The 17576-nt window shown below is 36.9% G+C and overlaps 2 protein-coding genes across 2 annotated transcripts in view; both read left to right on the top strand.

The window, feature by feature from the left end:
- The first annotated feature begins 1119 nt into the window (after positions 1-1119).
- On the top strand, positions 1120-5990 carry LOC6575962 (P protein). Its single transcript, XM_002001930.4, has 6 exons — positions 1120-1525; positions 2283-2681; positions 2738-2907; positions 3033-3764; positions 4150-4476; positions 5093-5990. Exons 1-6 carry the CDS (start codon positions 1270-1272, stop codon positions 5765-5767), a joined length of 2559 nt encoding a protein of 852 aa, XP_002001966.1. The 5' UTR covers positions 1120-1269; the 3' UTR covers positions 5768-5990.
- A 1275-nt stretch (positions 5991-7265) lies between these two features.
- Positions 7266-17576, top strand: part of LOC6575960 (P protein) — a 29407-nt gene continuing 19096 nt past the window's right edge. The window contains exon 1 of the mRNA XM_015164899.3: positions 7266-7483. Coding sequence (XP_015020385.1) covers positions 7281-7483 — 203 coding nt within the window. The 5' untranslated portion in view covers positions 7266-7280. The remainder of the gene's footprint in view (positions 7484-17576) is intronic.

The raw sequence follows: 17576 nt of genomic DNA, 5'->3' as shown, positions 1-17576 counted from the left end.
CACAATGGTGAACTAAGCTATACTCACCACTTAGTGCACATGTGCATGTCTTTGCTAAGTCGGTTTAGTGAAGCTCACCACCAGCTGACGGTTGCAATCAAATTCTAAATTCAATAATAAACGTATTCATGCCCTATAAATTTAAGCAATGTGTATAAAAAAAATATTGACAAAATATTGTACTATAAATACATAGAAATATAAAATTTTAAAAATATACTATACGCAAATAAATTGTCTGACACCCAATCAATTTAAATTTAAAATATATAGTGGATCTTATGCATTAAATTTATGAATGGAAAGTTAATATCAAAATAGATTAAATGACTCATTATGCCTTCATATTAATTTAATTGAATTTGTTCTTTTTTTTTCCTTGTATTTACTATAATCTTTAATATATTCTGAGAACCCATTTCATATGGTTTAATTGATTATAAATTGTAATTATATATTTTCCTATTATAAAAAATATTATTTTATCATTATTATTATATTAGTAGCTCCAAAATTGTATATATTATAATTGCTTATATTTTATTAGTTTATACTTTTTATTTGGGTACAAGAAAAACTATTTTCAGATTGTTAAATAAACCTTCACTTTACGAGTGACTACTGTACCCATTAAGTGACGTCGTGGCAATTAAATTCCTTAGCTGGCTGCAGCACGTTTCGCTCTGCCAGTAAATGTCGCAGAGAGTCGAGCTTCAAATTGCATCTGTCACACATGTCGTATGCGCAATTCCGAAAAGTTGTGAATTAATTATGAATTATTTAATTGTGACTGTGGAGGGGCAGCTAAGTGAGCTGTTGACACGTCGCCGTGAATAAGGCAAGTGGTTCAGTGGTTTCAGTGGTTCAACAAAAGGAAACTTGTTGACAAAAAGCGAACAGCGACCAAAACACGGAAATGTGAATGAGCTAAATGAGAACATAAAAAAAAAACAAAAAAAAAATAAAAAAACATGCGCAGGCGCCAGCTTCCATCCTGGAAGCAAGCCTAGAGTGTGCCAATACGGCAGGTGGGACAGGGTGGGGGCAAAGTGGTTCGTTCAATATTGAAAGCGTTTGCTGGAAAGACGAAACCACAAAAATGTTTCGACACGTCTCAACTGACGATTCAGTCGCAACCCGAGCCGTGGCCTGACAGCATGTGTACGGCTCCCAGCTGCCCAACGGAAAGGTGTGTGCAACGGTATAACAGCGCAGTAGAACAGTATAACAGCGCAGTAGAACAGCGTAGTAGTCTAGTGTATTCGAATCATGGGCCTGCTCGGCACGCTGCGTCGACTTAGTCCAAGCCCACGCAGCCCCTCGCACGGTATCGAGCTGCAGCATCGCAGTAAAACGCAAGTGGATCTGCAGGTTCCGGTTCCGGTTCCGCCTCCATTTCTGACCACCACTCAGTCCTCGCCCCATCTAACTGAGCAAACGTTGCAGGTGTGGCGGGCATTGCCAGCGGAGATTCGACATGATCCCAGCATGGCGAGCTTTAAAATGGAAAACCAACGCATTCACGGTGAGTCGAGCAGACCCCAAGCACACTTACAGGGTATACACATGTAAGGAATACTGAAAGTGAATGCAAGAAAATATATAAAAGCGCATGCAGTCGAAGATTAGCTTAAAGGATACACTAGAATTTCTTTAAAATGCATTGCACACGACTATAAAATACCCTGTACTCATAAAAATGCATATTATTGTCAATGTCTAATTTACCAGGAATAAGATGCTGAATTTAAAAGTTGAACAGGGCCCAATTATTTATTATTATTTATTAGAATATCTGGCAATCGAGCAAACTTTATCAATTATCGTTTTTACTTTCTTTTGAACTGGAAAGAATTTTAGATTACACCATTATAATCCTATAACTTATTTTGTTTTTTTTAGACAGTCAAGGGTATCTTCAAGTCGAGCAACAATATATCTTTCCCATACCGTATTAAAAAGCTGCTCAAATCTTAAAATTTCCACTCTAATCCCAAGACTATGTATAAAAGAAATTAATGTAAAGAGTATCTGCTAGTCGAACAGCAGTTAATTTACTTTTTAGTCTATTGAGTGAGATAAATTAACCTAAAAGCAGTCAAAACATTTATCTTGAGTCCTATCGATTATTAAATAACGTCAGACTCGATAGATTGAATAGCATTTGACAAGCACTTGACAAGCTCTTGACAAATACTTGGCAGGCAGATGAAAAGCACTTGACAGGCAATTGAGTCTCGGTGGTAATAAATGTGTTTTATTTCATTGGCACATGTGAACAGGCTCCATGGTCGTCGACAGCGAGGCGGAGGAGCACGAGGTGGAAGTCGAGCTGAATGTGGAGGAGCCAGATGATCGTAAATCCAGCTATGCGGGCTCCGATTTTCTGGACATCAAAATGAAGCCGAACTACGACGGCGACAAGAGCACAGACGATGAGGCGACGACCATTCACTCGGATCACGAGCCGCATGCAAACGGGCCTGGCAGCGCCAAGGCCGTGGCTCGGCGACTGCATCACAAATCGAAGAGGTCCAAGGAGCAACAGCAGCGGGATAAACGCTTGAAGAGATGCTGCCTGCTCGTCATCTGGGTCGTGGCAGCCGGCGTCCTGATCAGCGTGGGCGAGAAGCAGCTGCTCGAGAAGATTGTGCAGGTGCCCAAAGGGGAGATTGGCAAATGTAGGGCATAGACAACATCTCTCCCACATCTCTCTGCAGTCTAATCTCCCGCTTAGTTTTTCAGCTGGAGCAGAAGCCCATGGGCGACTTCTACCTGAGGCTAGAGGGCGCTTTCGAGCAGTCCTTCAAGCAGTTGCAGACTGAGCGGGAGGAGAATGAGACGGATAGTCGCAGCTATCTGTTTGTGCAGCCACAGTTGTCACACAACAGGAGTCGGGACTATGAGGTAGAGCTGAAGAATAGAGCAAATACTCCGCCACCAAGCTAATTCTCCTCTCTCTCTCTCTCTCTCTCTCTCTCTCTCTCTCTCTCTCTCTCTCTCTCTCTCTCTCTCTCTCTCTCTTTCCATAGGACGTCTTATCACCCTGGCAGCTGCCTTTGGTGCCGGATGATGAGCTTTTCAGGTCGCCCGCTGTGCATCGCAATCACACCTTTCACATAACCCCCGAGTTGGGTGAGTTGCTCGCCCATCGGGAAACTCGGATGCGTTTGCGCATCTACAGCAATGCTCAACAGGATTTGGCAGTGGATCTCTGCTATAATCCGTTGATTGTGAACAATCGAACCGGCAGCATTCTGGCAGGACTCATACTGCTCCTCTTCTATGGCCTGCTCATCTCGGAGCAACTGGATCGTCCGTTTGTGGCCATCATCTGTTCAGTGCTCTCTGTGACGGCCTTGGCTGCCTTTCAAGATCGCCCCAACATGGAGGAGATCAAGCAGTGGATGGACATGGAACTGCTCACCCTACTCTTCTGCATGATGCTGCTCATTCTCATACTCACCGAGACGGGTGTCTTCGACTATCTGGCCGTCGTTTGCTTTGAGGTTTCGGGCGGCAAGATCTGGCCGATGATCTATAGCCTCTGCGTGATCACTTGCCTGGTGTCCAGCGTGCTGGACAACATGACCACAGTTCTGTTGCTCACGCCAGTTGCGATACGTCTGTGCGAGGTCATGCAACTGGATCCCATACCCGTTGTCATGGGCATCATTGTCCACGCGAACATCGGCGGAGCCCTGTCACCCATCGGCGATCCCATTAGCATCATCGTGGGCACGAACCGATTTATCGTCGAGAATGTGAGTCGAATACTTGATTTGAGTTCTATTTTTCAATTGGGGCTTACATAATAGTAGAGGTATAAATATCGTAGAGATCGTTGAGCTCGTCGATATGATAGGGATCGTTAAGATCGCAGAGGTCGTAGAGATCGTCGATATAGTAGGGATCGTACAGATCGATTGAGCGATTGACAGATACAAACATATATCGTTAGGTTTATTAATAGATAGATGGAAAGGTACTCGATCAGTAGGTACTCTAATTGATATATCAATAGTTAGACATCTGGATAGAGGCCAGATAATCAGATCGATTCCAAGACTAATTCAAAATGGGTATGTTGGTAGAAAATCTGAAAGTTTTATTTCCTAAAACTTTTCCCCTTCAAACTCTTTTTTGCAGGACATCAACTTTTTGACATTTATGGCCCATATGATGCCCGGCGTAATCTTGGCCTTGCTGCAGAGCTGCATCTACTTACGCATCTACTATCACAACATGGATGAGCTGCGTCTCAACGAGCCCAAGGAGCTGGGCGAGCTGCGACGTGAGATTAAGGTGTGGCAACGTGCTTTGAATGCGATTGGAGCCTGCTCGAAGGACGCGCAGCTGGTGCGTGGCACTCTGCAGGGCAAGGTCAAGCAGCTGAAGCGCACATTGCGACGTAAGGAGCGAGGCGTTGGCTCCACCGAGATTTATGCGAGCACGCTCGACGAGTTAAAGCAGAAGGTATGACTGTGCGAGATGATATTATATGTTATAGTGCAAGATAATATGATAGCAAAATTTTAACATTTCTGTGAAGAGATTTTTGTGTGCATACATCATCAATCAATCAATCAAATATATTTATTATACTCCTATCAATGCTCCCATCATTCAATGAGGTCTAGATAAAAGAACTATAGCTAGCTTCCCATCTCTAAGTGCGTATCCATTATATATCAATCATCAATCATTCAAACAGTCAATCATCATGTTTAATAAGTAAATATATCAACTTCTGTGGCATATCTAGCATTAAGTCAAATGCGAGGAAAAATGCCACTTCCTTGCTCTAACTGCTTAGCCATTACAGAAATCGTCAATCAATCAATCAGTCAATCAATAAGTTTTTCATACAAAAAATATTTATTCACAGATTTAGAAAACTGTTTATTGTATTTTATAGACGGATTGTTCAATCATTTATCATATACCAGATCAGATCAATCAGTCAATCAATGTCATGTATATTCACTGTGTTAGAAAACTTTACTTTAAATATAGAAGAATTAATCAATCATTTATCATATACCGGATCGATTGATCTAATCAGCCAATCAATCATGTACTCTCCTTGCAGTACCCCATCAAGAACAAGAAGCTATTACTCCTATCGACCGGTGTCCTGGTCTTCGTCATCGTCTGCTTCCTGGTGCAGTCGGTGCCCCGTTGGCGCACCTTGCCCCTCGGCTGGGTCGCGCTGCTCGGGGTGATCCTGCTGCTGATCATGGTGAATCGCGAGGATATGGAGCATCTGATACACCGCATCGAGTGGACAACGCTGCTCTTCTTCGGCGCCATGTTCGTGATGATGGAGTGCGTGGAGCGGCTCGGGCTGCTCGTCAGCATTGCCGAGTTCACGGAGCACGTGATTCTCGCCGTGAACATGGAGCACCGCCTCACGATGGCCATAGTCGTCATACTGTGGACCACGGCGCTGGCCTCGTCCGTCTTGGACAGCATACCCGTGGCGGCGATGATGGTCAAGCTGGTCACCTCGCTGGTGGCCAAGCAATCGCTCGGCCTGCCGCTGCAGCCCCTCGTCTGGGCCCTCACCCTGGGCGCCTCCCTCGGCGGCAATGGCAGCCTCTACGGCGCCTCGGCGAATGTCATTGCCGCCGGCATTGCCGAACAGCATGGCTACAAGCTCTCCTTCACGCGGTATCTGAAGACCGTGCTGCCCCTGATGCTGTGCCAGATAGTCCTGATGACCATCTATCTGCTGCTCGCCCACAGCGTCTTCGAGTGGAATTAATTGCCAAAATAGGCAAAATCCCATAAAAAATCAAAAAATAATTGGATATTTAAAATTTTTTAACTATTTATCTGATTGTTTTCGCTTGATTCATTGCAAATCGTTCTATATAATAAAATATATAAATTTAATATACATCTATAAATTAAATAGAAAATATATGTATGTTCAATCTAGATTTTCTTCTAATGTTTTCTCAAAAATAAAATTCCATTCACATTAATTATGAAACAAATTTTTAATTCAATTTTTTTACCAGAGTGAAAACAAATTTTTAATTACATTCAAACTTCCTTAATAGTGAGTATGTATATGATATTGTGTACATTAGTAAACACTTTAGTTTAAGATTCATTGATCATCAATCAGTCAATCAATTAGCCTGCAATCAGTCATAGAGATCTAAACTTTTTATAAAACATACAGATTTTAAAGACTTTGTTAGCTCAGCTATATATCAAGTAATCTTTCCATATACTCAATCAATCATTCTATCAATCACTTAATAAATTAGCGATTTAGCAATCAATTACCCATAAATCAAGTAGTCAATCAGTGAACACTTTTATATATAGAAGATATATAGGACGACGGACCCATCTGGCCCTAAGAACAAGACTGCCCATTTTTTTTTTTTTTTTTAATTAATGAATAACACCATTTTGTTTATGTTAATGATAAACTCAATTTTAATTGGTTTAAATAGATTGTTTGACTTTGTTCTTATTATATAATATCTCTCATTTGTGAGCCTTGAGCCTTGAGCCCTTACAGCATATTCTATAGGGTTGCCAGAAAGGTGCTCCAAATATGGAGCAATTGAGAGTCAATTTTTAATATTTCCACGTTTACTTAGTATCTAGGCTGTTATAAACTCTGAATGGAGCTCATAGCTAAAGCCAATTGGGAATTACAGCACAATGCTCTAAAGCGCAGCTTCACAGTATATTTGGATTGAGATCTACTCACTGTTGACATATTTATTACAATTAATGTGACCATGGAGGGCACTTTGCATAAGACTCTCAAGCTGTTCGTGAAATTCTCGAACGTGTAGGCAATTTGTTACGTCTGGGAAAATGGGAAAACAATCAATTTGGCTGTCAAGTGAAGGCAAATAAGGGCACAGATTAGCGAACGGAAAACTGAGCGAACTGGGCAAAGCAACAGAGAAGAAAAACAAAAACCAAACATTGGTTCCGCTTTCCATGCTTCGCCACAACAAATGTCACTTTTCAGTTTTTTTCCATCGAATCAATTTTCAGTGGACGCAACGCAGAGCTCGCCCGCGGTTCGATGTCAGCCAAAACGCGAACCGAGTGGTACCAACGCATTTTAATTAGCCAAAACGTGAAGAAAATTCGGAAAATTCAATAAGAAAACAAAAAATGTTTGGAAAATGCTAGACAAACAAAGTGCGGCACAAGTGAAGAGCGGGAGAGACGCAGTGGGGCATACGTGAATTTAAATAAATTATAAAATAGAAAATTAGAATTTTCCGAGCCAGGCGAAAATGTCGTCGTCCTACACGTATTCAAAGCCCACCTTTACGATCACAGATCATTCGTACGATCCCTTCCACCTGCAGCCCCTGGAAACTGCGGCGGCCAATGGCGAGGACGATGACAACGATCCCGATGAGGATGCGGATCGCTATACCAAGCTCCAGGATCTCGTACGCTGGCTGCACTTCAATGCCAAGCATCGTCGCAGCTGGTAAGTCGCAGGTCCTTTATCCAAATCAAGTATACGCCGCGTGCGGCCGCTTTTATTTGTCTGACAGAAAGTTTTTCAATTAAGCAACTCGAGCATTTAATTGGCCCTAATGGCATTGGGAACGTTTCCCCGTCTGTTGATTTGGTCTTAAGTACTTTTTATTGGGCATTCGTGCTTCGAGCCCCTTTTCTTCAGGACCTTACTGCTGCTTTTCTTGGAAATCAAATCTTTTCCGCTTGAAGACTATTTCAACAAATCGGCAAATTATTCATTTGGCTTAGTTTTCCCAACTCAAGTGACATTTTTGGTCGGCAACAAGAGTTTTTATTTATTCTGCCCAGCAAATTGTGAAAAATGTGACACAAATGGCTTTATCTATATTTTTATGGCAGAGGACAGCAATCAGATAGATAGAGGAAGATGGCAGGCATAGATATAAAGGAAAGCAGATTGGATCTATATCGATTTCTTGCCCTGCTCAGCATGACTTGCCAGGGTGAAAAAATATATCTATAGCTGTAGCTATATTTTGGAAAATTTTATCACACAACAGAGTAAATATAAATTACATATATATTTGATATATACAAACTCATAAATCAAAATAGTTATCTATTAAAAATGACACTAAATAAATTACTAAAAAACAATTGTACATAATATTCATGCTAAAAAAAAAAAATTTAACTAAAATAAAAAATAAAAATTTGTTACAAAACAAAGTATTATAAAATACATAAAATCAATTAAATGAAATACTTAAAAAAAATCGTCATATACCAAAATATAAGCAAAAAATTAAAATAAATAAAAAACAAGGCTTACAGACAATTTAAAAATCATTTTAAAAAATTAATTACCTTGTACAAGAATAATCAGAAAATATAAGAAAATAATACAAAATAAATATATTTGTAAAGCATTATAAATAAATTCAATTAATATATAAAAATATCTAAATGCCTAAATGCAAAATTTTTGCTTACAACATACCAAAAATTAAAAATAAAAAAAAAAAAAACAAAAAATTCAAATTTAAAGCTTTAAAAAATTAAAAATAAGTACATAAATAAAAACAATATACAATTAGTGTCAATAGCAATTCGAATAGTGATGGATGACAGCCTATTTATTATTCACAGTTTCATTTCAGAGAACAGTTAATGAGTGCAGCTACCTAAAAAGTAGACTTTTGAGAGACGTGCTTAACATCTGAATGCATTTGAGTTATTTTAAGTGAAATATATTACGGTCGGGGAATATCCGTAAACATAAATCGTAGAATCGTGTTGTATTCTTTTTTTTTTCGCTGCCCACTCATGAAAATTAATAGACCTATAAATATAGCTCATATATTCATAGCATTTATGCCGCTGGCAATTTAAATGTCGACTCTTGAGCCACATAAATGCCAATTTAGGCATAAGAGTGCGTTATCTATAGTCCGATTTCAATTAAAAGTTCCGCCAGCAACGAAAACTCACAGCTAGATCTAATTGAAGAAGATAATAAAGCTGTCTAAATAAAGCTAAGCTTAAAGAAGAGACGTATACAAATATTACAGCTTAGGCATTATACAATATTTGGAAATGGAAGCAAGATTTTTTCCTATGGAAAATTTTAAGCGAGGTTTTTCAAGTTTTCATTTATTTTTCTTATAAATAATTTTTTGTATTTTTTTCTTTATTTATTTCTAATTTTATTACTATTAATAACTACTGAAAATATGTGTGTCAGTCAATCGATCAATCCTTCTATTACCCATTCAATCAATTATTCAAACATAAATCTTAATCAATTAATTTATATTGGTATGTACAGTCATCCAATCAGTCTATTAACAAGCGTAAAATGATCTTATAGTTTATAGATCACAAAAACCAGGAACAAACCAGATACATACATATGTATATGTATAAGTCTATCAATCAATCAATATACATAATAGTCATATCAATCAGTTGCTATATATGCTTAACATAGTATATGACTCAGCCCAGCACATTAACTGTTAAATAATTTCATAGAGAGTCATAAATATAGCCCCTGACTAAATCGATTATTGATTCAAAAAAAAATCTTTTTCTTCTCATTAATAATACATTAAACCAAATTGCTTAGAATCTATTTAAGCTGCTTGAATGTCATTAAATTCCAAGAAATAAACAGAAGGCTTTTCTTTATGCAATTTGTAGGTCAGAATTGTTAGCCTTGGCAGTGACATAGGCTATCTATTTCATGGCAGCAAAGTTGTCTAGCAGACTACTAAAGACTAAAAGAGTAAGAGGCAGGGAAACAGACGGATAGAGAAAAACATAGAGAAAGGGGGACAGAGAGAGAGAGAGAGATAGCGAGACTAGGAAGGTATAGAAAAGCGGCAAAAGCAATTACCACGTGATCAATTTTTAATAGAACCAAACAAAAGGTAAGAAAACACGTCGAAAGCAAGGTGGCCTGATATGATGTTCCAAGTGGCATTACATTGGGCTAGTAGGCGTGGCTGGCAGTGGGTGTGGCACACACTGACCACATGTGTGTGTGCGGAAACACGGCTAACACAGTTTCTGTTTCAGCGCCCTTTTCCGGTTGTGCATTGTGGGTTTTCCGCCAAGAATTTTCTGTGAAACGAATTGTTTGCCAGCCCGACCAGGTGTGAATAGGTGTTGGATTACAATACAGATGTATGAACATGTCTGGCCATGTGTGTGTGCGTGTGTGTGTCGACTTCCGTGCAAGTTCCAGTCTTTTTGTGTTTTGGAAGCGATTAAAACAGGTTGAACTAAGTCGGAATATACAACACATAGGTCTGGCATTTACATGGCTCCCATCAATGTAAATTGGCCAAACATGTGGATAAAGGGTCTCTCTAATTGGCATCTTGTAAAAGCACACTTAAATGCCAACAACAGATTTCTATACAAGCAAACACTTCAAACGTTGAGCCGAATCTTGAAAGCCCTTGAGGAACTTAAGGTTAATGCTCACTATTCTGGTTATAATATGAAGTTTTTCATACCTTACCTCAATCCCAAATTTGCAGAGTCTAAGTTCCAATTAGCAAATTCTAATTAGCATCAGTCCCACTTTGAAAGCATTTAAGTGAATCGTTTTGCCGTACGCAGGAAAGTCAAATATGCAGAAAAAAATGACAGCTAGTAATACCCTAAGGATAACCTTTTTTTCAAACCCACTCTACGGATTCTAATCCATGTTCTCAGCTCGTTCTGCTACCTGTTGCTAAATGCATTTCCTAGTACTTTTCAATAACAGAAAACACTCAAAGTCAGGTATGCAACAGCTGCACCCATTTGGCGTATCACATGTCACATTCGAGACACTCGGTCACAGTGACTGTTCACCTACTGCGCCTTTCATCTGCATTAAATGATTGTGGGCGGGGTGAAAATTGCAAAATAAAGGAGCGTAAATTTCAATTGAATGTGGTTTAAGTGCAAAGCAGCGCGTGGCTCGAGAAACGCAACAAATATGAGAGCAAGAGGCTGTAAATGTGACGACCGAGTGATACCCTAGAAAATCAGAAATCAAAATCAAATTAAAATATAATCATATCTTATAAATATATCAATGATGGAAAGCTTTTTTAGCTTTCACTATATTATTTTCAATTTCCATTGTAATTTATTTCTCTCTTTGATATAGCAACAGGTTTTTTTGTGAATGGTATATTATTATGCTGAATAATTGTATTTTATATTTCTTATTAATATATCTGGAATCCTTGTAGAAAACACATCAGCAAAACATGAATTATAACTCCAAGATATATACATATTATTTTCTATCACTACTAGTTGCGCATACCCCATTAAAAATAGTATAAATTAGAGGGTATATGAACAGCACAATAATGTGATGTTATCGTAGTTATTATAATACGCATACGCCAGGGATGTCAGGGATAGACTGGTACTCCCTGCTCAGCCTGCTCTGCTCCGATTATGTATGCTCATATATATATAAATCTATGTTCACTTCATTGTCACTGATTTTTTGCCTTTTTTTTTTTTTTTTTGTATTCAATAATGCTTGAGCTGAATTGAGTTGCAAATGCGAAGAAATCGAGAGAATTTAGACAAGCACAACAAAACTCAGCACACACACATATGCACACACACACTATGATGTAAATTTGTACAAATTTATCTTTTGTCAGTGCAGAGAATTAGAGCATTCGAGATTTAAGGCTTGAGCTTTCGCTTTTGCCTCGGCTTCTGCTTCTGCTTCTGCCTTTGCTTCATCTTTTGTGCGTTTTGTCAGTCTATAAATAAATGCGAGAATATATTTCGTTGTCAATTTGAGCACATTTTGGTTGGATATTGCGAATTTTCTACGTAGTTAGGTTGATTTTCTTACGCCTCCCATTGATGGGTGATGTGGCATGTGACTGAATAGGGGACTTGAAACCTTGGAGACACGTGACTTACGAAAAACAATTATTATCAATTTTCTGTTGTGTATATAAATGTGTATATATATATATAATGTATTTATTACAATATACTCTCTCGAGTGAGTTAATTGGTATATTAATTTTCTACAATTTTCCACTCATTGTCCTCAATCTGCTCTTCTCTGAAAAGAAGTTCAAATTATCTGAAGTTTTATGAAATATGCCCAAAAGTATTTCATAGTTTTTTAACCAGGATACTCATCGCAGTCAAGTCACTGGCGACCCCTTCGGCAAATGGGCCTTTAAAGTATATGATCTTACAATTGCGTCATAAATTAAATCTTTTTAAAAATTAATTGGTTGGTTCGTCAAATATATTGAAGCTCGTTCGATTCTAAGGCCATTGGCAGGTTTCTATTTATAAATAAACAACAATAAATAAACAACAAATATATATGTATATACTGGAAAGTTATAAAAATAAAATTATTAAAATACCTTAAATAACTAGAGCTTGATCAAAACATACAATAAACTTTTATTGCTATAAATTAAGAAAAAAAAAAAATTACAGCACACAAAAGTTGCGTAGCTTTTGTAGCTTCATAAAAAATAGAAAAGGCGTGTTCATAATTTGTTTATAAATTTTGCCAAATTGTTTTGTCAATTGATAAACTAATAGAGAATTATCCAAAAATTCTATTCTTAGAACATGAATAAAATATGAATATGAATATGAATATGAATATGAATATGAATATGAATATGAATATGAATATGAATATGAATATGAATATGAATATGAATATGAATATGAATATGAATATGAATATGAATATGAATATGAATATGAATATGAATATGAATATGAATATGAATATGAATATGAATATGAATATGAATATGAATATGAATATGAATATGAATATGAGTGTGAATATAACGTATGAGTATCAATATATCAAATAAACGATTATGAAGATTAATAAGAATTTTTTTTTGAATATGAATACATGATTATGAATATTAATTTTAAATAAAAATAAAAGTGTTTGAATACAAAACATTATTCACAGTTCAATGGCCACAGCTAGGGCTATTATATAGGCAAATGGATAAAGAGAGGGTTAGGGAGAGTCCTCCAAGGCGTTCAAGTTCAAGCCGAGCACGACTGGAGCGAGGAAGGGGGCAAGAGAGAAGGTCACATGTCAGAGAGATAGCTGACTGGAAATAGAGAGCGCATCGCACACATTCAACAGCTTGCATTGAAAGCAATAATTGAAAGCTCTAATGCTTGATTCAACTTGGCAAACTGGCTTTCAATGCGACTTTCAATCAATCAGAGAGGCAAAACAGCTGCGTAGGCAGACTCGGAGCGTTCTATTGAGCAAGAAGGGGGAGACTACGGAACAGCGCGTAGCATCCGAGATTTATTCAGTGTCCAACTTTTGGCTGTAACGGACGTGCCGCTCTCGTGCTCTGTGTGTCGCTCTCGGCGTCGGTTTTCGGTTTTTGTTTTACGGGTTTGCGAGTTGCGACAAAGAACAAAATAGAGAAAAAAAAGAATAGCTGAATACAAAATAAAATGTTTAATTAAAAAGTCAAAAGAGAAGCAAACATTGAGAAGCGATAAACAATTAAAAAACTTTCCGAATAAAATAAATTGAAACAATAAAAAGTAATTTAGTGAACAGCCAAAAGTGTTGTAAAGTGCGTAAAGTAGCTGCCTCTGGGGACAGGTATCTGATTTTTGCTAAGCTACCGGCTTATTCTATATTTTATAGGACTATATCCTGGGCACTGCACGCTACATGAATTGCCTAAGTCTAACTAGTGAGTTAGTTTAGTGCTGCCTTAGCTGAGATGCAGAGATTGAGGTTGTCAGTGCTATTTAAAAAAGAGTCAAGTTGATAAGTATAAGTATAAGAGGTATAGAATTCTATGTACCTCAGTGCTTGGAAGAAGTTCACAAAGAGCAATAATTAATGGATTTTTTTATGACGCAATGCAATTAGAATTCCAAATAATATATCTGACCGGTTATAAATATATAAACCTCATATATATTCTTTGGTTGGATGGGGGTATATGTATATTATGTTTTTATTTTTATATATGCATAGCTGCATATATACCTATAGAGGTGTGCCTAGAGGTATATAATAACAATACAAATTTTTATAGTCTTGTAATGCAAAAAGAGTATAATTTACATATGCAAATTTTAAAACGTGTTTATATACATACTTATAATTTATGTGCACGTTGCTGGTAAAATGTACTCGACCCAATCCATTATACTTAGGCGAGAATTAAATTTATATTATTCTATCTTTCTATCGTCTTATATGAAATTGATAATTTGTAAATGAATCATATATTTGCTCCCTAATTTTTTCACATAGCATCAACAAATGGCAATATTTGCAATATTTTCACGCTTTGCTCAGCTAAATTCATAAAGCCCAGTATCCCTTAAAAATATATATGTATATAATATATGTGCATATTTGTTATAAAGAGTTTACAAAGTGAAGTTAATAGTTGATAGCTATATATATATTTATGTACATATACACATATAAATATACCTTTACTACTATGTAAGCTTACTAAACTGCTCTTAGCACTCAACTGATGACACATAAGTTATTTAAGCGACCTATAATAGATTCGAGTCATCGCTTTTCTATATATATTTCATATATCATAAAAAAGAGACTTGATAAATGTTTATACAAATAAACTGTTGCTAAGCCAATGATTGCCACTTTGTTTAGCCTCAAAAAATTGTAGGAATTAGCGGAGTCGACATAGTAAAATAGTAGTTTACCACTTGGCATATACTTCATACCCTAAAATTATATATGATGTTCGTGATATTTTCACTGATTTTTAGTTTTTATCCAAGCCGTTTGATTAAATTTAATTTGTCACTATTTTGTACAATTCTGTTTAATACAGGGTATCTACAAGTCGCAGCAAATAAGCTCTCGTCCTTTATTCAACTCGTTTTATTTATAAGCTATCTGGCTGAACAGCAAATAATCTATCCAATTTACTGTTATTCTTATCCTTCAACCATATCCTTGAAGCTTGTGAAATATAAAGGCCCATCGCACCTGCAGTACACCTGCCCAAAAGTTACACAAAAAAGAGACAAACAAAAAACCGATGCCACAAAATTCTTCAGCATTCAATTAACCTCATTGGAAATTTATCAGAGGCCAAAGTGTGACAGAATCTCACATAAATATTAATCATATTATCATATATTCGATTGACCGAGACACACCTTCAATAATTAACTGTATGTACATGTCCTTATGTATGTATGTAAATGTATATATGCAGTTTCCTTTGGCCACGCAAATAAGCAATATATCCAAGCAGATAGATCATTAAGAAATGACAAAAGTAGACAGCTGAACCTGAAAGTAGGCTACACAAAAATGACCACACACATACAAACACTGTCGCCCCCACTCACACACACTCACTCACACACATAGAGAAAGACATCCACTATGACTTAGCATAAACCTATTACAGCACATGCAATTTCAATAAAGTTTCCACAAAACTTTTTGGGCAAGAGTATTAAATAGACAAAACGAATTTTTGGGCTTTTACATCAAATAAAAATTCTCTGAAGTTACACTTTAAGAAAAACGGAGCTTATATATTTCTGAGTAAAAGATAATTATAAATATAATTTAATTCTATAATATTTTTGGACTCAAATAGATTGTATATGTATATACTTATTTCTTTAAGTATTGCCTAACGATTTCCCTATTTAATGTGAAGTCGAAAAAAATAATATATATTCGAAAAGTAGTAGAAAAGTTTTATGAAATAAATATATAAAATATATTCCGGACAATCACCTCTATCTCTCTCATTGGCTTGCACTTTTTCTCTCTTACTCTCACTTACTCATCTGTCGTCAATCCGTCATCTCTCTTTGCTTCTCTCTCTGGGTTTCTCTTTCGCACTAACTCTCTTTCTCTCCCTCCGTCTTTCTGTCATCACTCTGTACGCTCTCTCTCTCTGTCTCTCTCTCTCTCTCACTTCCTCTCTTATCTCTCTCTCTCTCTCTCTTTATGTTTCTCTAACTCTGTTTCCCTCATCTGTTTCTACCCTCTTTCCTCTCTCTTTCGCTCAATCTCGCTCCTACAACTCTTTATGGTCCTTTTTTCACTTTCCCTTTCTCTCTCACTCTCCTTAACCTTGTTTAGCCTCTCTCTCTTTTCTCTATTTTATCTCAATTCCTTCTACTTAAAGCCCAGGGTATCTCACAGTCAGCAATGTTTGCTTAACTTAACACCAACTTGTTGTTTGTCGTGCGTGGGCCTATGTCTTACTTGTCTGTTTCTGCGTGCATGTGAGTGTATGTGTGTGTGAGTGCGTCTCTTGTTATTGGACTTGCTGACAAAACACCTACTTTTATTTCGTTTTCATTTCATTTTCATTTTGTTCTTCCAACTTTGCACGAAAACAACACGAAAACTTTTCCAGTCGCTGCTCTGAGAATACTTTGCAGACATTCGTTTTTTTTTTTTTTTTTTTTTTTTTTTTTTTTTTGCGTACATTTGGAATTCCATAAATTTTTAACTGATTGCCAAAAGCGCCAAGCGGTTACAACAAATGTCTAAATTTGTTACCTTTTTGTACCCTACTTTATGAAAATTTAAATCTATTCAAATCAGCAGTAACAGTTGATTTGATAAGGGTAGACAAAACTCAGCTAGTCACGCTGTCTTAATGTTGTTCACAAATGAGAAAGAAAAGAGAAAAAGCACCAAGATATATGTTACTTTCAACTTAAAGCGACTGGATATCTCCTATTATCTAAGGACTATTCCACGAATTTCTTTACAAAAAAGTATTCTTTATTATATTCACAATAACTTCATAATTTCTTACGCTGTCTCTTATTACCATATCATAATTATAAATGCAGAATAAATAAATTAGAAAATATACTTTCATATTCAAAATCGAAAATGAAATACGTGAAACCATATTCAAATGAAATATATTTACATTATTCTTAGAACTGCCTTAAAATTCAAATTTTCAATCAAATGTAACAAAGTTTACCTTGCAAAATCGTAGAGTGAGGGTATTAAAACTTCAGAGCACAGCAAATAAAAAATTATTTTTGTTTTTGCGGTTCACGTTTTGTGCAAACATCTCTCTGTTTTTGGGTAAATGTCGAAACTTTTTTGAATCGCAAAGTCATTAAAGCTGCTACATAATTAATATGAACGGAATTCAGGAAAAGTTAATTTGCATATGATACGCGCACACACACACATTTATATTTCAATAAACACACATGAGAGTTGGCTTTATATTTAGCAGCTTATAGCTTGGAGTTCTAATTCGGTGTGTTTGTGTGTGTGTGTGTATGTGTGTGTGTAGGTTTGGGTCATTGGGTCATTCGCTTGCCTGAGCGTCCAACCGGAAGCCCATTTAATATCCCTATCACGGCCCAAGCAGGCGCAGCACCTAATCCCAGGTGTATATGAGTGTGCGCGAATGTGTGTATGTGTGTGTGTGTGTGTGTGTGGGGGTGCAGTCAGTCAGTTATTTTGCATAATTTGTTGAGCAACCCCTTTGGCAAATTCCAGCAGCCAGCAACCAGGCCACATTTTTAATTACTTCATTTATTTC

The sequence above is a fragment of the Drosophila mojavensis genome, unplaced genomic scaffold, assembly GCF_018153725.1.
Source record: "Drosophila mojavensis isolate 15081-1352.22 unplaced genomic scaffold, ASM1815372v1 contig_36, whole genome shotgun sequence".
Classification (NCBI taxonomy): Eukaryota; Metazoa; Arthropoda; class Insecta; order Diptera; family Drosophilidae; genus Drosophila; species Drosophila mojavensis.
This window is presented reverse-complemented; position numbering and strand designations above follow the sequence as displayed.